Raw genomic sequence first — 27,528 nt, forward strand, 5'->3', positions numbered from 1 at the left:
CCTGTTAAAAGGGAGTTTTCCTCTCCACTGTCGCTTTATGCTTGCTTAGTATGAGGATTGCTGTAAAGTCATTGACACTAGTCAGTGACTTGATGCAATTTGCTGGGTTCCTTATATAGGAAACATTTTTTCTGATTGGCTCAATGAACTGACCTGAATTGGAATGTTTATTACATGAAATGCCTTGAGACGACTCTTGTCGTGATTTGGCGCTATATAAATAAACTTGAATTGAATAGAAGAAAACTCCCCAGTCACCACTAACTATCCTGTTTATTTATTGCAGATGGCTGCACTGATTATTTTTACATGATTTGTTCTGTAAAAGTTGGCATTTTTGGTAGTCTACAGTTTTTTTGTCAGTTTAAATTACAATTACAGAGGTAATTCTAAAATATTATGGATCATGATAAAGATCTATTGGAGAGGGGGGGGGGGGGGGGGTTCAAAGGGGGCCTCGCCCGGGGAGTAATTCCATGTAGAACCGCCACTGGTTGTACCTCACGTGTGTTGGTCTCTTATTATTATTATCAAGCATAAAACCTTCATGTGTAGAGATGAACACCGGCGATCTGATTTATGTGCAAGTGTCTTAAGAATTCATAGCTGGTCTGATCCTTAGCGTAACTACGTACTGTACGAGCAGGAGGACACTGACATGAGCAAAAAGCAGGGACTACGCACACGCTCGAAACAACAACACCAACAATAACAGCAAGAGCACCAACAACAACGTGAGAAGAGACGACACGCGGGTCAGGAAGTCCAGCGAACCACTGGCCTCCACTCGTACAGAGGAGAAACGGAGGCTACGACGCATCTGGAAAAATGAATCCTTTTGATATTTTAGAGGAGAGACGGACGCAAAGAGAGCGGTCTGTGTTTCAGTGTGCTTTTAAAAATCCTCATCAGAGCGTGTCGTGTTTGTTCATCTCTCCGTCTACTTGCCTTTGAGACAATTAGTGTGCTTAGTTTCTTAAGACTGCACCCGAAAGTTTGTCTAAGCCAGCCTTTTTTGTGTTGGGATGAATTATTGTGCTTCTCGGTCCACGCAGCAGTCTGAGGCTGGGTGGAGGTAACGCGCTGGGCTGCAGAGGTCAGAGGTTGTGTGGGAGCAGCTTCCTCGCATCAGGAGAAGGAGCCAGAGCTACTGCACCAGATAAAGAGGACTCCCTCTTCAAGGCTACTCAGGAAGCACTTAACATGGGAGGGCCAGACGCTCAAACACGAGCTCCCCAAAGCGCCAGCATTTAGTCTTGGGAGCGCGTCTTCTCACACACCTACATGTCATGAGGAATGGGTCAGGGGGAGGGGGGCTGGAGATCAGTCGAGCATTGCATCCAGTTGGTCTGCCAAGTCGTCAAACATGCTGCCGATGTCATCCAGGATAGAGACGGTTCCTTTTTGGCTGGAAAATTTTGAAAAAGAAAAATGGAATAATTAGCTTTTGTTGAGGCTTCGATAAACATGCTGACAGAATCAATGAGTCAAGTGTGGAGGTGAGTTCCTCCACTGATGGAAAGCAGCTTTAAGATTCAGTTTATGGGTGACATTCACTATTTTCACACACACACACACACACCTGACAAACTCAGAAACATACAATAGAGTCGACTAATTGTAAAGATCAACAAAAAGTAATGATAAATCCCAAAATAATAATATAAATCATGATTTTTGTTTATTGTTTATACTTAAAAAACTCATGTTTTACAATTGTTTTCATTTTATAGGAGAATGACGTTTTACAAAGACCAGTAAAGTACATGAGAAATCATGTTTTTATTAGGTGTCATGGCTGCCATGGAGCTTCATAAAGAAAGTAAAAATCGATTAGACCATCTGGACAATGACTGTTTTCTTCATTTGAGTTTTTTAGTTTTAGGTAATGTAAAGGGGGAAATCTGGAAGTAAAGATGATTTTCTAGATTTTTGCCCCTCATCCAGACCTAATTTCTGAAATTTCATATTAGACTTGTTTATTTCAGAAAACAAAAAGATAATGTGATGTGTTTTATTTACCCGGACATCCTATGTAGAGGATTCTATTTGATTCTACTCTCTAGCATGACTTCATACTCACTCATTTGGCTTGTCCTCCTCCTTTATTTTGTGCTCTACAGCCTGCAGAGCTGCAGCCAAGGAGGCGCTGGTCTCCTCCAAACGATTCTGAATCTCTCCCTCTTTCTCCCCTTCCTCCATGTGACCCACCATCTCCTCCTTCGCTCCATCCCTCCTTAAAGGCTTCCTCGGGTTCTGCCTCCTTCTCTCTCCTCCCCTCCTCCTCTTCCTCCTCCACCTCCCTTCCTCCCAGGAGGTCAATAGTGAGGCCAGCGATGGAGGAGCGAGGAGGTTTGACGGGGTGAGGCGACGGAGTGGAGGGACTCTGAGCTGGAGACGGGGAAGTAGGAGGGAGTCCCGGAGACAGACAGGGGCCGGAGGGGGTGTCAAGAGCTGGAAGAGGGGCTACAGAGGAAGGCTTAGGGGCCGAGGTGGGACTGGCTGCAGCCGGGCTCATGGTAACTGGAGACGCTACAGCTTTGCCGGGTTTGGGAGCTGTCGGAGGCCCGCGAGGCTTCGGTGATACTGGAGGAGGAACGCGCTTTGGCTCTAGACAGAGAAAATGGCAGAAAATATTTTGAATTGAATTAAAAAAAAAACAACTGGGTTATAGGTAGGGCCAGATTAACACTTTGTTGTACCCTGGGCAACAATATTAAAGGGCCCCATCATCACGACCCAAGGATCACCATAATATGGTCACATACAGAATATTTTACTGTAATATGCAGTAAATATACTCAATACTTGAATGCCTGACATCACGTAACCCGCTCAGGGTATGTTTATGTTTATGCTTATTTACTTAGCAGATGCTTTTATCCAAAGCGACTTACAATTTATAACCTATAGGGCATGTTGTGATCTGTGGGAGAAACCGGAGTACCCGGAGGAAACCCACGCATGCATGGGGAGAACACGCAACTCCATGCAGAAAGGCCACAGCCGAGTTTCGAACCTGCGACCTCCGTGCTGCAAGGCAACAGTGCTAACAACTGCGCCACCATACAGCCCAACCTTTGACCCACCTCGTGTGGATTGACCAATGAGGAGAGGTTCTTAACTTGAGGCCCTCTCTTCATTGGTCAGTCTGCATGAGATTGACTCTCAACCGCTCTCAACTGACGTTCAAAGTCGTAGGCAGCGAAGCGTCTCTGTGCAGTGCAAAAGCTCGGGTGGACAGTTTGTTTATTATAGGGTGACCATATTTCCATTTCCAAAAAAGAGGACAGGGGATCTGTGCCTATGACGTCACACTATGGCAACGCCACACAAACCATGTTGGGACCCATTTTTTGTAAGAACTAAATTAATATCAGATTCTGCCAATAAAAGGGCTCTAAAACAATTCATGTGTAAATATTTAGCATATTTATTACAAAATGTCATTTTCTGCTGTAGTGCTGCAAAAAGGTTTTATTAATAAGAAATTATTATACCTTTTGTTTTACTACAGCATCGGTAAGCTTCCTGTGCACAGATTATTAAGGATGCTTGTTTCAGCTGTGAGATTAGACGATAGGATCAATGAAAAAATAAGTTGTCACACACTCCATGGAAACTTTCAGAGAATCCACAAATAGTGGCTTTCAAATGGTTTTGTTACTTTTTGCAAGTTTAGAAAAGCAGCAGATGAGACATCATGTCTGATAATTTAGTTCTATTTCGTCTAGTCTTAGCCCTTAAGCGAGCTGCTATTGGAAGGGTGATCTCAGCATCAGCCAATCATGAAGAGCTTAAATGTACGCCCACCACGTGGGCACCCCTTGTGGGTTATATAAGTGGAACGACCCCACTGTTCGCCTCCGTTTTCTCTTCACGCCAAGCTTAAGAGCTTCCTTTAAGAGCAATTATACAAGAAAAATCTACTCACCGACCATGTCCAGCGACGCCAGGATCTGCCCGGCCTGCCAGACGGGCTCCATCTCCAGCTGCGACCTGCACGCCAAGTGTAAGGTCTGTCTCGGGGCTCACCACGCTGGCCTGGCCTTGACCCCCAGGCCTCGTGCCCGTTTTGTACCGCTCTGCCCGTGGCTGAAAAGGTCCGCCGGGTCGAGTACTTCACCCCCACCACCGACGAGGAAATTCCGGTGGCTGGCATGTACTCGCTGGACAAAGCATTACAGTTCTTCAACGTTGGCCAGGAGCCGGCTGGCTCCTACCGACTGGACGATGTCATCGACAGCAAGGAGTACGACGAAGCTGGCTGCCATAGCCCTTTTTCCCTCTGGTACGACACGGAGGTCGACCGCAAGGCTGGCTGCCATAGCTCTTCTTCCCTCCTGTACAACACGGAGGTCGACCGCGAGGCTGGCTGCCATAGCCCTTCTTCCCTCCTGTACAACACGGAGGTCGACCACGAGGCTGGCTGCCATAGCCCTTCTTCCTTCCTGTACAACACGGAGGTCGACGAGCCTCGTGAGGAGTACGACGAGGCTGGCTGCCGCAGCCATTATTCCCTCCTGTACAACAAGGAGGTCGACGAGCCTCGTGAGGAGCACGACGAGCTTGGCTGCCGTAGCCCCTTTTCCCTCCTGTACAACACGGAGGTCGACAAGCCTCGCTCAGCGGGTCCTTCTGCCCCAGTGGCTTCTCGCTCCTCCCTGCCAGCAGTTAGAGCACTGCTCCAGGAGCTGCCCACCATCATCTCCGCGGCTGCGGCCCGCAAGGGGCTAGCCGTTCCAGAACCGGCTCCGCCTGAGGCAGATGAATTGACGGGAATTTTTGGGGCGACGCAGACGCGCTGTCCAGACCCCGTCTGGCCACGCTTCCCCGCTGCCATGAGCTGCTGGTCCGCCGCCTTCTCCGAGCCTGCCGGGTTCAAGGCGCCAATTTCCACATATGTGCCCATTACCAAGGTTGAGGGCTTCTCCGACCTGGGCTGGCCATCCGTTCCCTCACTGGAGCCGGACTTGGCTTCGCTGTGTGGCGTCGAGGCCAAGAACCACCTTGTTGGACCGCGAGCAGTTCCCTCTTCTAAGCATGACCAGCTGCTGAGGCAGCTCGCCGATCGCACACACCAGTGCGCCTTCCAGACCGGCGCTGCAGGAAATAACATCGCCTTCTCGCCTTTGGCGTTCCCAAAATGGTGGAGGAGGTTGACGCTCCTGTCGAGTCAGAAACCATCATTACTAAAACTGCTGATGCCATCCTCAATCTGTGCGTGGCTGTACTCACCGGTTCTCCTCGCATTGCTGCCTGGCAGACCCTTATCCAGCGGGCCTTGTGGCTCAAGGCCCTGCCCTCCATTCCTGAACACCTGCACAGGGAGATGCTGGAAGGCCCCATCACCTCTGACGTTCTGTTTGGTCCCCATCTTACGAGCGTCATCGAGAGGGCTCAGACGGCGGCTGAACTTTCAGCCACGGTGCGAGACCTGGTCCACTCTCGGTCAGCCTCGCACTCCGGCCGTTCCCCCAGAGGATGGGACGAACGGCGAGGAAACTCCAGGCGCCCAGCTGCATGGCCAGCCCCGCAGAGCCGGCCTCCCACTGAGGCGGGACCAGGGAGTTGGCGGCCAATGGTTCCGAATGAGCCAGCAGACACAGCCTTGGCAGTCTCAGTCACAGGAATCTCGCCGAAAACAACCACGAAAATGACTCGTTGGAGGAATGTGTGTATTTATGACTAATGTTAACTCTGTGAATGATTTTGGTTTTGAAATAAAACCCAAAAAACGTCACATCGAGAGCACAGTCCTACAGTCCTCTGCAGAACCCTCTGCCGAATCCTCACACATGATGTTCCCCGCACCAAGCACTGCAGCACATCTGCATGTTCACACAGTCTGACTCGGTCATGTTACACGGCTTGCTGTAAGGGTGCGCTCCATTTGCGCAACGGCCCCAGCCTACGGCCGGGCCCGACTCATCCCGCTTCCCCCACAGCGTTGGGTGGGACGGGATGTCATGGTGCTGTCGCGACCAGGCGCAAAGCGCGCATGTTGCGCGGCTCCATCCGCTGGCACTTTGTCGTTCCCATGCACGGGCCCGGCTCCCACTCGTCCTTCATCCTTGGACTCCACGCTCTGCGGTGCGGATCAGCCTCTTCCAGCTGTTTCACACTCGCCCTTTCGAGCACAGCCCTCCATGGGTCGCTCCCAGTTCTCTGGTACAAGCGACGGCGGTAAGGGCGCGAACCCAATCCTCACGTGACCTCGAGCACACGTCCGCTGTCGAAACGCGCGCACGAATGCCTCCCTTTCGGCTACTCGCTAGCCCAGCGCACTTTCTCCAAATGTCTGGAGACCGCGCTGCAGCCACTGCGCACGGCGGGAACGAGGGTTTTATTTTACCGGGACGATCTGCTCCGATGCGCCTGGTCCGAGGACGAGGCGTCAGAGCAAACCAGGAAATTAACAGAGCATCTGTCAACCCTGAGGTTTTCTATAAACTGGGGGAAGAACTCCATCCTTCCATCCCAGTCAATTGTGTTTCTCGGGGTGGAGCTGAACGCCTCCCTAATGAGAGCACGTTTGTCGCCCGTGAGAGCGGCAGATCTCACCACGGTGATCTCCCGCGTGCAACCCCGCAAGATCGTGAGAGCCCTGTTAGTCATGAGACTTCTGGGCATGATGGCTGCAGCCCACTCGGCGGTGCTACTAGGGTTGTTGCGCTCGAGGCGCCTGCAACGCTTATCCGCCTCCGGGTACACCCGATACGTCAGAAGAGACGTATGTTGAGGGTTCCCCCCTCAGTGGGCGGGGGCCTCGCTCACTGGGGGAACCCCTGCATCCTCTCACACGGGGTCCCCATCGGAAGTCCTACGTCACACGTATCTGTGTTTACGGATGCGTCACTGTCTGGGGTGGGGGGCACGTGCTTGTCCCATACGGCGGCAGATCGCTGGCCCTCCCACACGCACGAGCACATAAATGTGTTGGAGCTTATGACAGTGAGGAATACACTCAGACACTTTGCTGCCCTTCTCGATGGCCGTCATGTCGAAGTTCACACAGACAGCCAGGTGGCGACAGCCTACATACATCGCCAAAGGGGAGTTCGATCCCTCCCACTATTGCGCGTAGCCACAGGTTTACTGTGTTGGGCACATGTCCACCTGCTGTGCCACCTACATTCTGGGGATCCTGAATGTAGCGGCAGACATCCTGTCGAGAGGGGTCCCCGCGACTCCGACTGGCGTCTGCATTCCGCACATCTGGATAAAGTTCGGGGAACTGTCTGTGGAGCTGTTCACGGCTCGCGAAAACGCTCAGTGTCGCCTGTGGTTTTCCCTGAGTCCCCGGGACCAACCCCCGTTTGGGGCGAACGCCTTCTCACACCAGCCCTGGCCTCGAACGCTCCTGTATGCGTTTCCACCAGTTCCTCTGATTCCCCGTCTCCTGGACCGAGTTTGGTCAGAACAGCTCTCGGTAATTCTGGTGGCTCCCAGACGCCTGTCTGCGTCATGGTTTCCGGACCTGCAAGCGCTACTGTCCGGCTCCCCGTGGAGACTCCCGTGAAGGGAGGACGCCCCTCCCCAGGCGGATGGGATAATCAAACATCCTCCAGAAATAGGCCAACGGCTGTAAGTCTGGCCGCTGAGCGGTCACGCTTAGGGGTTTGTTTCTGGGCTGCCGCATGATGTGGTCACCACGATTCAGAGTGCGCGGGTGCACCATCACATCTTATGCTGCTAAATGGGCAGCTTTCCAGAAATGGTGCACAGAGCGGAATTTTCAAGCGCCCTCCTGCCAGCTGGCGGATGTCCTATCGTTTCTACAGATACTGATGGACAGGGGCCTCGCATTCAGCACTATTAAAACATGCTGCAGCTATCTCATCCTGTCACCAGGATTTTGGTGATGGGTCTGTTTTCAGTCATCCCCTCACAAAACGTTTTCTAAAAGGTGTCAGAAGGAACAGGCCTGTGTCCCGCCCGCTAGTTCCCCAGTGGGATCTAACGGTGGTTCTGCGTGGCTTATTTGAAGCCCCATTTGAAACCTTGGACCAGGTCTCACTCAAGTTCCTGTCACAACTGCCTTGCTGCTGGCACTGGCATCAGTCAAGAGAGCGAGCGACCTAACTCGCCCTCTCAGTGGCTCCCGCATGCCTCAGAATCCGGGAAGATGGAGGGTCTGCTGTTTTATGCCCCAGCCTTTGTGCCCAAAAACATTAATACTTCCTTCAAATCCAGGTCAATTTTCATTGGCTGAACTTTTTCCTCCTCCCCATAATTCTGATGAGGAGGCGACTTCCCATCTTCTCTGCCCGGTGCACGCGCTCGCACGATATGTGTCACGCACTTCAGGGATTTGCCGCTCACAAAGCATGTTTGTGCGCTACAGGGAGTCTTCCCTTGGGCACGCGCTATTGGCCCAGTGCCTTTGACTCTGACTATGTGACGCCATTTCACGCTTACACATCAGCAGGGCGGGATCCCCCTGAGACACTCAGGGCTCACTCAGCCAGAGGGATTTCCTCTTCTATGGCGCCCCACAGTGGTGTGTCAATGGAAGTCATTTGTCAGGCTGCTTCATGGGCTTCACCCTGTTCCTTTACTTGTTATTATTTATGAGATGTGTCTTCAGGATCCATCACTCGTTCAGTGCTTGGACCTCAGCAGGCTGAGTGAATGCATTATGGCACCACATCAGCCTTACTTGAATGAATTTCATCCTCTTGTGGATGATATTTTTTAGTGGGGGCCTCACTTTTATCTCTGGCTGCGTCAGCCTTTTAAGCCCTGGGCTGAGGCTGAGCGACCCTCACTAAAAGGAGACTTGTTGGGTGTGTCCATTGGTTGAGCTAACCAGTGTGGCGTAAACCCATCCAGCTGCGCATTATTCCAATAGCAGCTCGCTTAAGGGCTAAGACTAGACGAAATAGAACATTGGTTACGTATTGTAACCCCAGATTCTATGAGTCTAGTTGCAGCCCTTAAGCCACTGGCCCCACTGGTTCTGTTAGGACTAAGAGCCATCGGAGGCAAACAGTGGGGTCGTTCCACTTATATAACCCACAAGGGGTGCCCACGTGGTGGGCGTACATTTAAGCTCTTCATGATTGGCTGATGCTGAGATCACCCTTCCAATAGCAGCTCGCTTAAGGGCTGCGACTAGACTCATAGAATCTGGGGTTACAATACGTAACCAACGTTTTTCATCTGATGATATTAGAACATGTCAGTGATGTCTGAGGAGCTTTTACAAACACTGTATAACTAATACTCCTGGAGAGGGTATGAATTACAGAGGCTTCTGGGGAGCCCAGTTATTGGGGGGGTCATTTTGCCTTGGCCCCCAAAATGTCTTGAAACAGCCCTGGGTGTGTGACTGAGTTTTGAAGGTGATCTGAGCTGTATCAGATGTATAAATGTGACATGTGTATAACTTATTGCTTTATACAGGTAAAAATGTGTAGTGGAGATAAATCTACCTACATTTTACTTTTTGTTTTGTTTTCTTGTTTTTATTGAACTATTTTCCTGTCCTGTCTGTCTCTCATCTTCCTGCATCTCCTCTAAACTCTCCAGAAAAACTGCTGCCTGGATTCTTACTTTTTCACCTTATCACTGTAAACCCGAATAAGTTGACTGAACTTAAAATTGTTGAGGTAATCAGTTTCCACAAAAGTTTTAAGTAGACAAACCATATATTTTATGGTTGTACTCAAAATTTGTATTTATTGTTAACTTAAAATGTTCAGATAATATTCTATATTTAAATAATTAAGATAAACTTAAAACTTATATATTTTAATTTTAACATTTTTGTGTTACTTGTAGTTAAATTATTTGATGCAACAGAATGTAATTATATTACAACCTAAACTCAAGTAATATGATTATTAACTAATTAAATTACCTTTCTTTTTTAATTGTGTGTGGACCACTCAAAAAAAGTATATGGCGATTCACTTAACATTTTGTTTATTAACATTTTTATGGACTTGTGAAAAACATCACATAAATGTTTTTTTTATAAAACCATCAACATGGAACCACTGACATGGACTGGAGCACAAGTGAGCGTACAAAATGCTGCTAATAACATTTAATAACATTTTTATAAAATCATAAAAGAACATCAGTCCTAAAAGTCATCTTTCTTCTAATATATAAAAATGAAAAACAAAAGGTCAAACACAAAAGAGATTTTTTTAAATAAACAAAAATTAAATAAAATAAATATTTTTTAACAGGTTCAAATAATGTTTATCGGCACCCAAATAACCTTGTATAAAAAAATGAGGTAAACTGATGGGAATTACATCCACCCAAAGCCTGTAGAAAACTTAAAAGTGCTTTAAATAAAATACTTCAAAGAAGGTGCTCAGTAACAGTGTGCCTGTCCTAACAACCAGTTGCCTTGCATATCTTTCATAACTACTCACTCTGTAACAAATCATTTCTAAGAGCATGAAGGCTGGGTTTCAGTGGTTTGCCATCATCAAGCCCCATGAAGACTTTCTGGACAAAGGTGAATGTGTGAACTAGTTTCCTGGGGTAGTCCAAATGCAGAGCATAGATCAAGCCAAACAATAAGGCATATGCATCAGCAAATCTGGCAATATCACGGATCACCAAGTCGCCTTCCACCACAACAGCCATGCTTGAAGGACTGAAATGGACTGGACTGGTCTCAGCAGAGCCGTCAGCAACCACTGTGAGAAGGGCAACTGGAGTGTCAGTCAGGTTCGTCTCATCCAGCGTGCCCGCCTGGAATAAACACAGTATCAATAAGTAAGGTTGACTTGAAGGGCCGTGACAAGCATTATTTGTAATCTAGCAAAATATTCTGCAGTCTTGTGGGTAACACGTTAGTGACACATCAAGAGTCCTCTATTTACTATTCTTTTAGAAAATGTGTAAATTAATTAATTAGATTTGTGTGTTTATAGCAACTAGGGTTGGGTATCGAGCGGGAGACGAAGGCGGGCAAAACAGGAAAGGAATCTAGTAGCGGACGGACATTGTTCCGGGTCTTCGGTAATTGGCGGAGATGTTAGTGAAGGCGGAGAAGAGGGCGAACTAGAGGAAAAACAGGCAGATTCCTCCTCTATTTACAAACTCCTGGGGATGCAACAAGTGGGCATGGTGCGTCGACTACTGGATCTGACGTCAACGAATTTTTACAATCAAGCCGTCGACGTCATCAACGCTTTGCTACAAATCTACCAACAGGTATGGTTTTGTTGGTGCGTTAACGCAAAACTGCAGTAAAACATAAGTCGGAGAAACAGGATGCCAACTCATCACATGAAAAAGAGAACATCAAAAAGAATGTGAGAAAGAAACAAAACGAAGACACAGGAGAGCAACAAAACAGGAAGCAGAAAGTTTGTGCCCCTGCCCCGCGAAATAGGAAAATGAGCGCCGACCAGAATTAACGAGTAGCGTTTAGACTACCGCGTTCTTGCTTCAAATTTAAGGAAGTACCTGGCTGATGCAGAGTTGATGAACTTTTCATGGACAAGTGTTTAAAATATAAATATATGAAAACACATCATGACATGAGAATAATACTTGTAAAACAACGTGTTTTAGCTCTGCTTGTCAGCTACAGAAGAACATTTATAAACATAAGACGTACAGTCGCCATCTTAAAAAAACGGGGCGACGGAATTCTGGTGTAATATGCATGTTCACTACAGTGGACGGTACCGCGGTATGCGTGCGTCTTCCATGGTGAAATATCCATCAGAAGAACGCATCACATTTGTCCCTGTCCTCGTCTTGAATTAAATAAACGTTAATTTTACCAGGTAAAAACACATTCGCTGTAAACCTGAGGGTTGCTAGTCCGTTTGATTGATAGCTGTAGTTCATCTCCGTCCTCAGTCTCAATCAACGTTATTTGAAAAAAAAATAAAGAAATGAGTTGACTTTACATCCTTCTGTTAGTGCAGCTGGCCACGTAGCAAGTTGTTACCATTTTACTGTGAAACCAAGTAAATAAAAGCGATAAAGGGCTACAACGGGCTTGTTTTGACTAGCTTCACTGGAATTTTGACGTGTAAACGGTCTTTTTGCCGACCATCATGGAGAACGGGGCAGTCTCGTGCAAAGGGTCAATAGCGAAATCAGGGTTTCTGTGTGTGCGCAATCTATTTGGGTTTGCCTCCTCCCACCCCCATTTGTGACACACACACCCTAATTTGAGCCCAGGTTTGATCCCCCCCAACACACAAGTCTAATGCAATGTTTGTTAAAGCAATTGTGAAGCTGCTTTGTAATAAAACCATATAAAATAATCCATGGTATGTTATCTCACTGGTAGAATTTAAGTAATGCAAGAGACACTTACATCACATGTCTTAAAGAATTCTGGGTCTTCCTCCCGCAGGTATACTGGAAGGGCACGTAGCACTGCAGTCCGTTTCACATCGACATCAGGTGCTTCCTATAAAGGGAAAAGAAAATAAGAGTTAATTTAACACTAAGTTTACAGGTGTCATTGCCTGGGAATAATACATGTTTATGACACATTAGGCTCTGCATAATTTTGGAGACATTTATTTTGAGACACAACCTGTCTCTCATGACAAAGAGCTTGTTTCTTACTCATTTGACAAAAATCCTAAACATTTTTTTTCAGGGTTATCTAGACTAACACTTTTGTTTTTGCTCCCATTTTTTAGGCCTGTTGGATATACTGCCAAGTTCTCTGAAACGCCTTTAAAGACGGCTTATGGTAGAGAGATGAACATTCCTTTCATGGGCAACAGCTCTGGTAGACATTCCTGCAGTCAGCATGCCAATTGCACGCTCCCTCAAAGGTTGCAACATCTGTGGCATTGTGCTGTTTGATCAAACTGCACATTTTAGGGTGGCCTTTTATTGTGGGCAGTCTAAGGCACACCTGTACATTATTCATGCTGTCTAATCAGCCCCCTGATATACCACACCTGTGAGGTGGGATGGTTTATCTTGGTAAAGGATAAGTGCTCACTAACACACATGTAGACAGATTTCAGAACAGTATTTGAAAGTCATGGGTGTTTTGTGAATGTGGACAAAGTTTCAGATGTTTGAGTTCAGCTCATGAATAATGGGAGCAAAAACAAAAGTGTTGCATTTATATTTGTCTTTGGTGTATATAGAAAACAGATGTTCCCAGCAATTAACAGTAGCCCATAGGCAGTCTAAAAACAAGCAAAATTGAGTGATTAACATAGAAACTTTTTACATTTGTGGTAGCAATTATATCTTTATCAATATTCACCTGATGATCATAATGATTCAGAATGTTTCGCAGAGCCTCCGATATCTTGCCAGTGCATGTGGCCTTCTGTCTGTATAGAGCCATAAGTCGTGGTGTGTGTCTGTCAAGTTCAGCATAGAACTGTTTCTGCAGGTTGATGTTTGTGACTCGGTGGAACTCCGCACAAACCTAAAAATACAGGAACATGAAAACATCCAATATAAAGCAAAATTACTGGCCAAATTGAGAAATCTTATATTTAAAGAGGGATTTCCAAATTTGTGCCCAGTTTTATCTTAATGCTGTCATTTTAACATTTGTTTTTCAATTTGAACTTAACCTTTCCAACACAACTGTATCACAAATCTGAAATAAATTTTTTGGCATCATGAGCCTAATGAATGTAAGAAAACTTCTCTTTAATTCAAGAGAACATCAGTTCCTACATTATAGACTCAGCAAGTTTTATCTGTGGTTGCCTGTCTACTTAAAGCCGGGCGTACACTGTGCGACTTTTTCACTTTTTTGAGCTGATTTTCCACTCGTGCGACAATCCACAAGATCGGGGCGAGTTTTGCGCCGAGTGTCGTGTAGTATACAGGGGGTTACAAGAGGCAATTAACACCACATGACCAGCTATCGAGAGCTCGCACAAACTTCTGGCGTGTTTAATATTTTGCTCGTCCCTCGTGAGGGTATCGCACTTTTGAAGCGGCGCTGCGAGCAGCTGCGACGCAAAAAGTATCAGAACCGCTCACGACGCATACGCAATCCTGCATCAACACCGCTCGCCCGCTATTTCCCTAATAACACACTTTGTTCATTTTAATTTCTACACGTTTTTTACTCACAAAGACTGTCAAGAAAGAGTGTTTGTCGTGTTCAAGTCAAATTAAACTGATCACAAAACACAGATTTACTTTCTTTATTTCATTTTACTCATCCAGCCCCCATAAATCCCTGTGTGTCCTGCAGCACTCCCGAAGGACAACAGGCAAAACAAGACAAAAAAGTCTCACGTGTTGAGTAAAAACTGCTATTTTTAGCATATTTTAGGGCCGACGTGTTGCTACCAGGCGTGCAGTGTGAGCAGTCAGGTCGCATCCAAGAACTGGGTCGTGCAGTGTGAGCACATGACTCGTGAGATCTGCCCTGCGAGGAAGTCGTACAGTTTGAGCTGAAGCTGAGTGCTACGAGTGAAAAAGTGGCACAGTGTACGCCCGGCTTAACTCATTCACTGTCATTGATGACTAAAGTCGTCATTTTAGATCCCACCGTTCACTGCCAATGAAGACTTAAGTCGCCATTTGAATGTTTTTACTGTGTGGGCATTGGAATGAGCCCCCGCATCGTGACTGAAGCTCTCACCTCTAAAGCCGATCTTCATCCGCATATATCACACATGACGTGATCAGGAAGTAGAAAATCCATGTGTTAGATCGTTTTGGGTGGCTGCTGTAAAAAAAAGTGAGGTGCGAACCGGAAAAGCTTCTGCCGATCACAATTCAACAACGGATTATGAAAGAACGGATAATGCTCGAAATGCGCAGATTCTTCATGATTTAAGGTGAGTCTCCACTTTGTTTTGGTTGTTTTGGCGTCAACATCCTAGCACACAACGTTCTGTGACTCTTAAAAAAACTATAAAATTGGTGAGAAACACTGGCAGCGAAAGGGATTTACCGATCAGGAAACGGCTGGCAGCGAATGAGTTAATGTTGAAGCACCACAACTAATAGGGTGCTTAGTTGTAGCGCTTTAAGATATTTTTTCTACCTATTTGAACAATGTTTATAAGAAGTACTTTGTTTAACATGTTAAATAAATAAATCTGAATCTGAAGATCTGCTGAACTTGCATTGTTTCAAGTTAAATTGAATAAGAAAAAAAAATCAGTGCAACACCAACCTGTGAGTGAAATCGCAGAGCTGGCCATTTCTCTAAGAAGTCCTTCACCATTGGGTTTTCTTGAACGATCTCATGGCGACGCAGTGCAAAGGTTGTTTGCATCAGTTTTTCAATCATTACTTTGTTGGGCTCGGTCTTCTCAACCTCATTTTTTATCTGGACTCTCAATTCCTCCAGACTGGCCTTATCTTCTCCTCTTGGAAAGTTTGGGAGGTAGTTTACCTCAGCTTTTCGTGCTCTTTTTATGTTGGAGTGGGGATACTCTCCTTCTGGGTTGTTGATACTCCTTCTACCAGCATTCACGGACACCTCCGCGCATCCGGCTCTGGCTAGCTTGGTGCGGTAATTTCCCATCTTAAATTTTAAACTGGTCTTCCAACCATAACTTCCAGGCTCATTAAGACATGGATGAGTGGTAACAAGAGCTTTTGCTGCCAAACACACATCTCTGTCACTCGGATAGGCTTTGAAGGTGTGCATCACTGAAGCCATGGTCTCCAAGATGTTGTGCTTTTGGGCTCGTGTCAATTTCAGTTGCTTTCCAGACATCTCGTAGGCTTTATTTCCCTTCTCAAGGACATGTTCGACTTCGTAAGAAAAGGTAGGTACTGGGAAAGTGTCAGGCCAACACTTCAGACGCTGAGCTAAAGGCACATGAGGAAGGATGTCTGTGTCAGAACTTGCACAAGAACTGGCATCACTTTCGGATCGCACTATTTTTAATGTGCTCTTCTCTAGTAGCTCTTGAATATCATGTAGACAGGTAAGTTGCCCATCAAAGTCAGGGTCTTCGTATTGTAAGGTAAACTCAAAGTCCAGCCTTGGGTTGAGCTTCTCCCGGAGTATGGTGATTAGTTCTTCCACTGACTCAGGCCGCTTAGTTAGAGAAACCTTCACAACAACATCTGTAGTGCTGTAAACTCTCAGCAGGAATTTCTGAGATGCTGCCATCATCCTGTGTATAAAGCAAGGAATGGAGATGATTAAAAAATACTACAATGGTCTCAACACATATAAAAACAATGAACATCATACCATTGACCTTTTTTTATGTGTCCTTTTATGGCAGAGTGGTACTCAGAATTGGCATCTGAGTACCAAGCAATAGCCCAAAAGATTTACTGTCACAAGTGGAGCAGTACCTCTTGTGGTAATGCATACACATAGCCTTTACAAGGTCTGATAATTGTATACTCAGCAATCATTACAGCTGTCAAAAATGGGGGGTCAAATATACTATAGTCTTGTTTTCCAATTTTAATTTAAAAAGTACACTGTAAATTTCATAACAAAATAAACTTACTATTTATGCTGGTTACTTTGGGTGCATTCTAGCATTTTATGGCCAATCTTTCAACAGTCCAGAACAAAGGTAAGTATTTTACATGTTACATAGTCACAGGCCATCATTTCATTTAGTCACGGTAAAAACTAACCCTATTTCAACATCATAATCTACATTTTCTCACCAGGCATACAAACAATACATAAGAATTTACACAGCAATTATTTTACAAAACAGAGACAAACTGCAGGAGAAATATTTGGAAAAACACATCATGTGATATTAAATCAGTGAGATACATCTAAAAGGAAACAGAACTTCTAGTAGCAAACTACTTTTTACAGACTACTGTCTAATGTTGCTCTCTTAACCCCCCCACCACCACCACCACCACCACGCACACACACATAGCATCTGCATTTTGAAACTTTGGGGTGGAACAAATCTTAAAATATATGTAAATCACATAATGCAAATTCACTTTCAGTGTAGAAGTATAAAACGTTTTGGTGTCAAAAGAAGTTTCCCTTCCACGTAGTATGCAGAAAGGGGTAAGCGGTCATTAAACTCTGACATGCAGTGGATAGCCATACAACTTGGGTAGAGTTCATATGACCTCATATGTTCAGTGTAGTTTGACCTGTGTTCTTTGCAAAGAAATGCAGCATCATTGTTAACAAGGAGGATTTTTTTGATCTCGCTAAACTGTGGCAGTCCCCCATCCTCCCCCACAGACACAAACATTCCAGGGCTGTAAGTTGTGACATCAACAATGATCTTTGATGTGCTGTAAATAATTCTGCTGTCAGTTTTATCCTTTATGTATTCTTGTGCAACTTCAGGAAGATCTGAAACCATGACAGAAGTAACGTGTGTCGTCTGCTGATGCGGCTGAAAAAATGAAGGTGCACTGAGGTAGTAGGCCACCATGTGTTGGTGCCGTGTTGCTAATGTTTTTAACACATTCTTAAAGTTTTGTGTGTCATGTATTACCCTCTTGAAAAAGCGATGCTTACCCTCGAACCTCATTGTCCATAAGTGAACAAGTGGCCCAAAAGCACGTATAAGAGCTGGGTAGTGCTCTATATAATGATGTTTTGGAAGCAGTCTTAACTCAGGAAACATGTCCTGCAGCACTTTTCTGTGGTCATCTATCTTTGATTGCAAATACTGTATGGACTCTTCATCAAATCTTGGGCACAGCATAAGCTCAACAACCTCTTTCAAATCCATTAACACTGTCCAAGCAGCATCTTCCTCAGGGACTACATTACCGTTCATGAATGGCAGTACTCTCAGCAATGTGATATTCTCATGACCATTGCCACCAATGGTCCTCTTTGTAGAGAAGTTCTTTGAGATGGGCTTTGGTTTGTCAACTTTATCGGAGTGTTGGTAAGGAAAGGACAAGATTTTTCTATTCAACTGCTCCAGAGTAAAGTATTTCTGCCGGATCATCTCCTGAATACACATGGCCAACTCCACTGGTACAATTCCCTCAAAAAGGTCATGGAGGACATCAGGAGGGAAGCCTGTGGTTGTATGAAAATACTGCAAACTTTCAGTCAGGATGCAGTTCCGTTGCACACCTGCCTGACTATGACCATCCCCATGTAGAACTTCCTGCACATTTTGGTCATAACTGGCTTTTGTTCTGAGGCTAAACTTGCCATCTCCAACATCATGAGACTGAATTAGGTCTCGTGTTGCATTGCAAAACCTACAAATAAATCCAGTTCTGAAACACTGACTAAACCCAGCCAATGAGTGGGCTGCCAGGTTGTCAGCTACAACGCACATGATAGTCCCTTTAACAGATTTACCGAGGCACTCAATAAATACACCATCTTGCTCAAGAGTTTTTAGATCTTGTAGCAAAGGACCAAATGCTTTTTCATAGCCACACCTGTGGAGATCAGGTACCTTACATAATGCTGCTAGCTGAATGACATGCAGACCTGAACGATATTTACTTGGCAAATCAGCAAACATCCAGCATACTGCACACAGTTTGTGTATTTTCCTTGAAGTGCCCAATGGATTGGCAATTTCAAGGTCATCAATGTACAGTATCAGTGGCAGTGAAAGCTCTGATGAAGAAAACAACTCATTTCCTTGGAAATATGACCCATCTCTGTGGCTTGTGTAAAGACCCTCATAAGAGATATGTGTTTCCATAATTCTGTTAAGAATGTCTGTATGTTGGAACATTTTTTGGATCATCTCAAATATAGGGACATGAATTGCTGTACAACCAGGCTCCAATACATACTGAACAGGCATTACCACAGGGTAGTTCTTTTCAATAAACGTTTTTCTATGTTTATTTGAACAAAAGTCCTCCCCTTTAGCTGTGGCACAAGCAAAAATATTTGCATTATTTACAGCATTCAGCAAATCATTAAGGATAGCCTTGGAAGGAGTAACCTGATGCCTTTGTAATACATCATGCGGAGTCTTTTTAATGAGAGGCTTTGACAATGAAATGATTTGTGCCAGAGTATCAACTATTTCCTGAGATGCCATTTGAGAAACATGAAGAATACTTTCCATCTTCAGGAACAATGAAGACAAGTTCTTGTGTAACTGCTCTCTTAACTGCCTGGTATCACAAACACTGTCTACCTCAGGAAAAGCCAAGTCATCCAAATGCTCATCATTAACATCCTCAATGGCAAAGTCACTAGTGCTTTCCACTGGCCTGCTGTTTTCGTTTGACACAAGGACATCACAAATATGGGGTGCCATTTGTAAAGTCAAACAGTCATAATCTAACAGCAATATTTTTGGTTATTTAGCATATCATTAATTCACTAACTAAATATTTAATTTACTAATTAAATATTTATTTTGGAACTAAATATTTAATTTGTAAATTAAATATTTATTTTCCGAAATAAATATTTAGATCCCAGCTAAATATTTATTTTGGAGCTAAACATTTAGTTTGCAAAATCAGTATTTGGGAAATAAATATTTAAGTCTGACCCAAAAATATAAACTATAGTGTGGAGCTAAATAACATCATGGAAAAGAAATATTTAGCTGGGATCTAAATATTTCTTTGGAAAATATTTAATTTACAAATTAAATATTTAATTTAAATTTTAAATATTTATTTCCAAAATAAATATTTAATTAGTAAATTAAATATTTAGTTAGTGAATTAAACATTTATTTTACAAACTAAGTATTTAGATCAGACCTAAATATTTAGTTTGCAACATAAATATTTAACTATAAATTAAATATTTAGCGTGCTAACTAAATATTTATTTGGAAACTTTAACATTTATAAATGTATGAATAACATGGTGAAAATATGACTTTGAAAAAGTGAACTCTCAATTTTTTCTCTTATGATATGCTAAATAACCAAAAATATTGCTGTTAGATTATGACTGTTTGACTTTACAAATGGCACCCCATAGAAAAACACTATAGTTTGAAATGAAGTAAGAATGTAAAAACAAAAATAACATTTCTTCCCGCTTTGCTGATTTATTGAATCCTTTTTGTGGGTTTTTTGCTCATGAAAGTTAAGTTATGCTTCACTAGTGACTAACTGCAGTAAATGATGCTTTGCTGCAATTATTGTTAACAATATTAAAGTTAGACGTAATTACCACTTTTATCTGAAGAAGCGCGTCTTTATCCCCGCTCCAGCTGCTGAGATCAAAGTTGACAGAAACGGGGATCCGTGCCTGCAACCCGAGCAATTAATCCGCGTATTTCCAGCAGAACACGTTTGCCGAAAGATTTGTGCGATAATCACACTTTCATTTTCCTCATACTCGACTCACGTGACCAGGCGCAAATGTCACGTAACCAACGCAATTGCGTCATGAATATGCAAATTAGAACGTTGCGACCTCTAGTAACCTCTGAGCAAGCGTCAGCAAGGCAGATCAGAACGCTTCATAGAAGCACGTGATCATAAGCTTTGATACGTCATACAGAGAACATCATTTCTTACTACAAGTCATTGTTGGTCAGAGCACTCGACGCGATTTTAAAATGCAATACGATATAGAAGAATACAACTGGGAGTTGAAAAACAAAATAAGCCAAACTGAGAGAGAAATTCAGAAAGTGAAAGATGAAATTTCAGCATTTAGAGAAAAATCTGCTTTTGAGTATAAAATACGAGAAGCCAAACATGCAGAAAATATGCAACAGAGAGGCTTGAAACATGATGCAGAAATGAAAATCCTCCATCAAAAGATTTCTACTCTAAATAAACTCGTTTTAGAGAATGACAGTCGAATAGCAGCGCTCAGAAAGGAAAATGACAACCTGAGCGTTTACAGAAAATTAAAAGAAAAACGCGATTTTGACACAAATAAGATTGAGCGACCTCCGAACAGACCTGAGACTAATAGAGAAAGGAAGATCAGCCAGTTACATAAAATGAGTCAGCTAGCTTTGAAGGACGCCTCAACACAAAGTAATGAGGTAAAACCGGCTGCATTGGGAAAAGATAATGCTAGATATAATATTTTAATTCAAGAAAAGATGCGTTTTTGTGAAAACATGACAGGGGAACTAAAGAAAACAGACGAGAAATTATTAAAGGTAGATGAAAAAATGGCTGCACTCAGGCACATCAGAAGGCTGCAGTAAAGTGAAGATGATTTGAAACAAGAAAGAGAAGAAGCTTTTGTGTTAAGATCTTTTAATCCAGAGACGAGAAGAATAATGAATTTATTTCCCAGAGAGGTACCGATCTCTCAACCAAAAGAGGCTGATGTAAAGAAAAAAGTTAGAGATCCAATGAGTTGGTTACGGGAATAAGAGGGTTAATCCCACAGTGGGGGTGTCATTTTTAAACACAGATGAGGGGAAAGTGTCGAAGGGGCATGCTAGCTCAGGCAAATAAACACGAGCTAAACTTTCTAGGGTCATGGGTCGGGTTGGGGTTGGGAGAGATAAGGCTGAAAGAGAGATGCTAGATCTTACCTTACTGACTTTGTCTCTGCGACACCAGGTTGGAGTAATAGACAACCCTCGCATCTCTGACTACAGAGTTAACGGATGTCAGAAGGTGGACGGGGAGACGTGTTTTCATACACAGGCTGCAAATGCTGTAATTGAGCCTGGGAGTTTACTGCAGGAACTGATCTGGTTCTGAAAGGACAGATGTTGTCCAGAATGGAGAGGCAATACTCGTTAACCTGAGAGGTTAATGATGATAAAAGATAAATGACCCGCTCTTTCTAACACCAGCTGAAAGCTCATTCACGCAAGAGTCTGCCTCTCAGGGGCCACGCCCACAGGGCCAGCCTTTCTGGATGTGGGTGGTGTGTCTCCCCATGAGCCTGGGACAACAGGTCCTTGCAAAGCGGCAGTTGCCATGGGGAACCTCACAGGAGTTGGGAGATTTCCACCAATCAAATTTTCCCCGGCCACCGTGGGATAGTTAGCATGGCTAGTTAGTTAGTTAGTTAGTTAGTTAGTCACTTAGTTAGTTAGTTAGTTAGTTAGTCACTTAGTCAGTCAGTTAGTTAGTTAGTTAGTTAGTTAGTTAGTTAGTTAGTTAGTTAGTTAGTTAGTTAGTTAGTTAGTTAGTTAGTTAGTTAGTTAGTTAGTAATGTGGCTCAAAAAGCTGAGTGCACCCCCACAAATGTCATCAAAATGACTGACTCAGACAATATCAGCCTCAACCCAAGATGTAGTTAGCTAGTATATCATTTAGTTAGTTAGTTAGTTACTTAGTTAGTTAGTTAGTTAGTTAGTTAGTTAGTTAGTTAGTTAGTTAGTTAGTTAGTTAGTTAGTTAGTTAGTTAGTTAGTTAGTTAGTTAGTTAGTTAGTTAGTTAGTTAGTTAGTAAGTAATTTGACTCATACAGCAGCATGCATCCCCACAAATGTTCCATCAAAATGGCCGGCTCAGCCAACATCAGCCTCACCCCAAGTTAGTGGGATGTGTATCTCCCCATGAGCCTGGGACAACAGGTCCCTGCGGAGCAGCAGTTGCCATGGGGAACCTCACAGGAGTTGGGAGATCTTCACCAACCAATGTTTCCCCGGCCACCGTGGTGCTATTAGGATCATGGACAGGCCCTGCTCCCTCACCCTGGGTAAAGTGGGGGGTATGGGGGCCTCTGGAGGGAACGCATGAAGGAGAGACCTTGGCCACTTGTGCACAAGAGCGTCCCCCCCCACCCCCACCCCCCCATCCCCCGTGGGGCGCCACGATCCTGCAGGGAGAATTTAAGTGGGCACTGAGAATTCTCTGTTGATGCAAACACATCCACGACTGCCTGACCGAACCTCATCCAGACCTGATTCACCACTTTAGGATGAAGCCTCCAATCTGCGTAGATTGGATTGCCTCTGGATAGCAGATCTGCTCCGTAATTCAGAATTCCTGGTATATGAGTCGCTTTCAGGGACTGCAGGTTCAAACTGCTCCAAATGATCAGTTTATGTGATCATGTGTAAACAGGGGGACCTCAGACCTCCCTATCTGTTGACACATTTTTAACACAGTGGGGAAATTCACTAGTTACAGGTGTCTTTAGCAACAGGATAAAAACACTTTATGAATTATTTAGTTGGATTAAATCCTTGGGAAATGAGTAATAAGCTGTTTTAGGAAGGTGGAGAGTAACGGGTTACGGCACTGTGTGAAACTTGGGGGGTGGGGTGGGGTGGGGGTGGGGGGGGGCTCCTAAGGCATCTGTTCCTCATGACCTGATGGGAATCAGCCTGTACAGACTTTCCCTCCTGATGCTTTCCAACAGCTGCTTTCCTTCATCACTTTAACAGTCAGTGAGTCACTATGATTTTCCTATATTTCACTCACATTTATGGTGGTGGCAATGTTTATGAAACTTCAGAACTGCTGTATTTGATTTCACTTTTGCATCAACAAGAGTTCAGCAGTACTAACAGCAGTCGTGTGAGCACGGGAATAACACAACAGTCTTGTGTTTCGGTTTATCGTCTGTGAAATATTCACCTGAAATGATAAAATATATACAGCTACTTACAGATAAATAATTAGGTGCATTTCCTGTGCCCTCAGTGACATTAGGCCCAAGGTGAGATTATTATTAGCATAGCGATTAGAAAATAGAGCCAAAGGAACTGTTTTAACATCAGCACGCCACACCAAGCACTACAGCTTTGTCTGCTGTCTGTACAAATTATTACATTTACCTATTTATTGAATCTGAATTATGACTTCAGTTCAAACCAATATAGGGTCTTGAAATGTATTTTCACTGAGTTACTTTTAGCTACTCAAAACACAAACCTAGAGTTATTAGGCTACTTAATAACAACGCTTCATGATTCTTTGAAATTCTTCTACACTTCTTGTCACGTTTAGGAGCAGGAGGTTAGGACCCAAGATGCAGACCCAGGATGACACGAGGCAGGAATGTTAAATAAAGAAGAATCCTTTATTTAGGATGACAAAATAAAAATCCAAAAGGGGCAGGAGGCAAAAAACCCAATAACAAAATGAAGCAGGGAAAAATCCAAAAGCTCACTTCATGAGCAGAGAACCAGAGACCAGGAGGGAGAGACAACAAACAACGCTGACATAAAACAACAATGGACCGACAAGAACAATGAGACAAGGAGGGCTTATTTAGACAGGGAGGAGCAATTAGGGAAACAGGAAGCAGGTGTATGGAGTGAGGCTGGAGGAAGGCAGGTGACAACAATTATCTGGATGGGGAAGAGAACCAGAGGAGGGCAGATAAACCTAACACTATATAAAACACAAAACTAAACCTAAAGACTAAGGGAAGGACTCACACAAACACATACACATACTGACACTCACAAACTCATACACATACAAGAGGCTGTGGCTACAACTTAAGACACACAACAGAGATGCAGACAAAGGACACATGAGGGCGCTAAGAGAACACAAAAGGAGAACCTGGAGTGGGAACTGGAGGAGCTGGGGAACAAAGGGACACAGAACATGACACTTCTATCTCTAATAACCTAGTGAATAACTTCCCTCAGTCCGTTTCTAATTATTCAATCAACTTGCAAAAGCAAAACTTCATGAAGTTATTTAATTTTTTATCTTATTGTTAAAAATCAAATGTTATTGTCCTAAAAATCTTGTCATCTTTCGACTGTAGCATTAAATATTCTTAATAACTAGAAATGTAACATCTGTAAAGCATCAAATCAAATAAATCTGACAAATAAGGGAAAAATGTCTGTGTTTATGTCCCCATCTTCACAGATTTAACAATTAGTCTTAGATACATTCAATTGTGGTGAACTGTTTATTTGCGTTTTATACAAACAATTGTCTGACATGTAAAATAGTAACATTTAAAGTTTGGATGTAAGAGGTGAAAATAAAGATTTTAAAAGTTCCAAATCTCCCAGTTGCCCCTCCACCTTCTACAGGTAAAAATTACATCTAGTTATACATTTATAAGTTGGATTTGACTGAAGATTTGTGTTTTTTTTATCTGAGATTATTGTTTTTATACTTTTATTAACTGATTCAATTATGTCCTCCCACTAAAACTGACACAACCATTTCTTCAGGTCAAACACCTCCAGATCTTTTTCTGAAGACAGTAGGATAAAGACCAGTGCTGACCACTGAGCAGGAGACAGTGTCTGTAGAGAGACGTCCTGAACTCAGAGACTGTTGGATCTCCTCCACCAGACAAAGATGATTCAGTTCATTCAGACAGTAGAGCAGGTTGATGCTTGTCTCCGCAGACAGACTCTCATTGAGCTTCTTGTTGATGTGATCAACTGTTTCCTGATTGGATCTGCTTCCTATCTTCCCCAGCAGGTCTTTTAGGAGAGTCTGATTGGCCGGCCGGGACAGACCAAGGAGAAAGCGTCCAGGTGTCCATTTGGACTCTCAAAGGCCTTGTTCACAGCACTCTGATAGAGATCATTTAGATTTGGACCGCTGAAAAGTTTAGACCACAGAGAATGTTGCTGTTTGTCTTCCATTAGATTGACACCAGAGCTGATGAAGGTCATATCGACATGCAGAGCAGCCAGAAACTCCTGAACACTCAGGTGGATGAAGCAGAAGACCTTTACCTGGTACAGTCCTGTCTCTTCTACAAAGATCTGTGTGAACACTCCTGAGTACACTGAGGCTGCTCTGATATCGATGCCACACTCTGTCAGGTCTGATTCATAGAAGATCGGGTTTCCTTTCTGCAGCTGATCAAAAGCCAGTTTTCCCAGAGACTCAATCATCTTCCTGCTCTCTGGACTCCAGTGTGGATCTGCCTCAGCTCCTCCATCATACTTGACCTTCACTTTGGCCTGAACAACCAGGAAGTGAATGTACATCTGAGTCAGGGTCTTGGGCAGCTTTCCCCCATCTTTGTTTTTAAACACCTCCTCCAGAACTGTAGCAGTGATCCAGCAGAAGACTGGGATGTGACACATGATGTGAAGGCTTCGTGATGTCTTGATGTGGAGGATAATCCTGATGGCCTGCTCCGCATCTCTGAATCTCTTCCTGAAGTACTCCTCCTTCTGTGGGTCAGTGAACCCTCTGACCTCTGTTACAATGCCAACACACTCAGAGGGGATCTGATTGGCTGCTGCGGGTCTTGTGGTTATCCAGAGGCGAGCAGAAGGAAGCAGGTTCCCCCTGATGAGGTCTGTCAGTAGAACTTCCAATGAGGAGGACTCTGTGACATCAGTCAGGATCTTACTGTGGTGGAAGTCCAGAGGAAGTCGACACTCATCCAAACCATCTGAGATGAACACGACCTGGAACTCTTCAAAGCTCCTGTTATTTTTGGTTTCAGTGAAGAAGTGATGAACAAGTTCCACCAAACTAAACTTCTTTTCTTTTAGCACTTTCAGTTCTCTGAAGGAGAACGGAAACATGAAGTGGATGTTCTGGTAGGCGTTGTCTTCAGCCCGGTCCAGAGTGAACTTCTGAGTTAAGACCGTTTTGCCAATACTAGCCACTCCCTTTGAGATCACTGTTCTAACAAGTTCGTCTCTCCCAGGTGGGAGTTTGAAGAGGTCTCGTCTGATTGTCGTTTCTAGTTTTTTTAGTTTCCTGGACGCCACTTCAATCTCTCTGATCTCATGTTCATTGTTGACCTCTCCAGTCCCTCCCTCTGTGATGTAGAGCTCAGTGTAGATCTCATTCAGATGTGTTGGGTTTCCTGCTTTAGCAATCCCCTCAAACACACACTGGAACCTCTTCTTCAGGCCAGATTTAAGTTTACGTTGACTAAATGCAACACAACATAAAGTATGTCAGGGTGTATTTTATGTAAGTACACGGGAAACTTGATACTTCTGCAAATAACTTGTTTGATTAATCTTTGTACCTGTTTGCAGATGGTCAGCCAGCTGGTCCTGCTTCATTCTTTTGAGGAAGTGTTATGGGAAATTTTATGTTAATTAATTCTTGATCATGGACTCAATCAACTGAATGTAAATGTATTGTTCTATGTCTCTTTGCATGACACACACACACACACACACACACACACACACACACACACACACACAATCTCTCTCTCTCTCTCTCTTTTATCTCTTGGTATTAATAAACTCTGTGACCTGTTGTTTGGGGCATTTTGCCACAGTTATAACTGTTTGACGTGTCTGCTCATTGTCTCCTTCTCTCTTCACTATAGGAAATGGGTTATTGATAAACATATTGATAAAATCCATGACATTTTTGGTCATTCAAAAGCCATAGTAAATCATCTTTACTTCCAGATTTCCCCCTTTACATTACCTAAAACTAAAAAACTCAAATGAAGAGAACAGTCATTGTCCAGATGGTCTAATCTATTTTTACTTTCTTTATGAAGCTCCATGGCAGCCATGACACCTAATAAAAACATGATTTCTCATGTACTTTACTGGTCTTTGTAAAACGTCATTCTCCTATAAAATGAAAACAATTATAAAACATGAGTTTTTTAAGTATAAACAATTTAAAAAAATCATGATTTATATGATTATTTTGGGATTCATCATTACTTTTTGTTGATCTTTACAATTAGTCGACTGTATTGTATGTTTCTGAGTTTGTCAGGTGTGTGTGTGTGTGTGTGTGTGTGTGTGTGTGTGTGTTTGTGTGTGTGTGTGTGTGTGAAAATAGTGAATGTCACCCATAAACTGAATCTTAAAGCTGCTTT

The 27,528-nt window shown here is 43.8% G+C and overlaps 2 protein-coding genes and 1 pseudogene across 2 annotated transcripts; all 3 read right to left on the reverse strand.

The window, feature by feature from the left end:
• Positions 1-1,294: 1,294 nt before the first annotated feature.
• LOC129159804 (uncharacterized) lies at positions 1,295-4,397 on the reverse strand. Its single transcript, XM_054737007.2, has 3 exons — positions 3,935-4,397; positions 2,084-2,610; positions 1,295-1,408 (listed from the first exon to the last, which is right to left on the reverse strand). The coding sequence occupies exons 1-2, from the start codon at positions 3,984-3,986 to the stop codon at positions 2,084-2,086; spliced, it is 579 nt and encodes a 192-aa protein (XP_054592982.1). The 5' UTR covers positions 3,987-4,397; the 3' UTR covers positions 1,295-1,408.
• Positions 4,398-9,913: 5,516 nt separating this feature from the next.
• On the reverse strand, positions 9,914-22,016 carry LOC129159800 (uncharacterized). The gene is made up of 5 exons (XM_054737003.2): positions 20,024-22,016; positions 15,113-16,067; positions 13,226-13,393; positions 12,308-12,403; positions 9,914-10,719 (listed from the first exon to the last, which is right to left on the reverse strand). The coding sequence occupies exons 2-5, from the start codon at positions 16,064-16,066 to the stop codon at positions 10,387-10,389; spliced, it is 1,551 nt and encodes a 516-aa protein (XP_054592978.1). The 5' UTR covers position 16,067; positions 20,024-22,016; the 3' UTR covers positions 9,914-10,386.
• Positions 22,017-23,057: 1,041 nt separating this feature from the next.
• On the reverse strand, positions 23,058-26,743 carry LOC129159810 (protein NLRC3-like; annotated as a pseudogene).
• Positions 26,744-27,528: the final 785 nt, after the last annotated feature.

Source organism: Nothobranchius furzeri, chromosome 4, assembly GCF_043380555.1.
Source record: "Nothobranchius furzeri strain GRZ-AD chromosome 4, NfurGRZ-RIMD1, whole genome shotgun sequence".
NCBI classification, from domain to species: domain Eukaryota; kingdom Metazoa; phylum Chordata; class Actinopteri; order Cyprinodontiformes; family Nothobranchiidae; genus Nothobranchius; species Nothobranchius furzeri.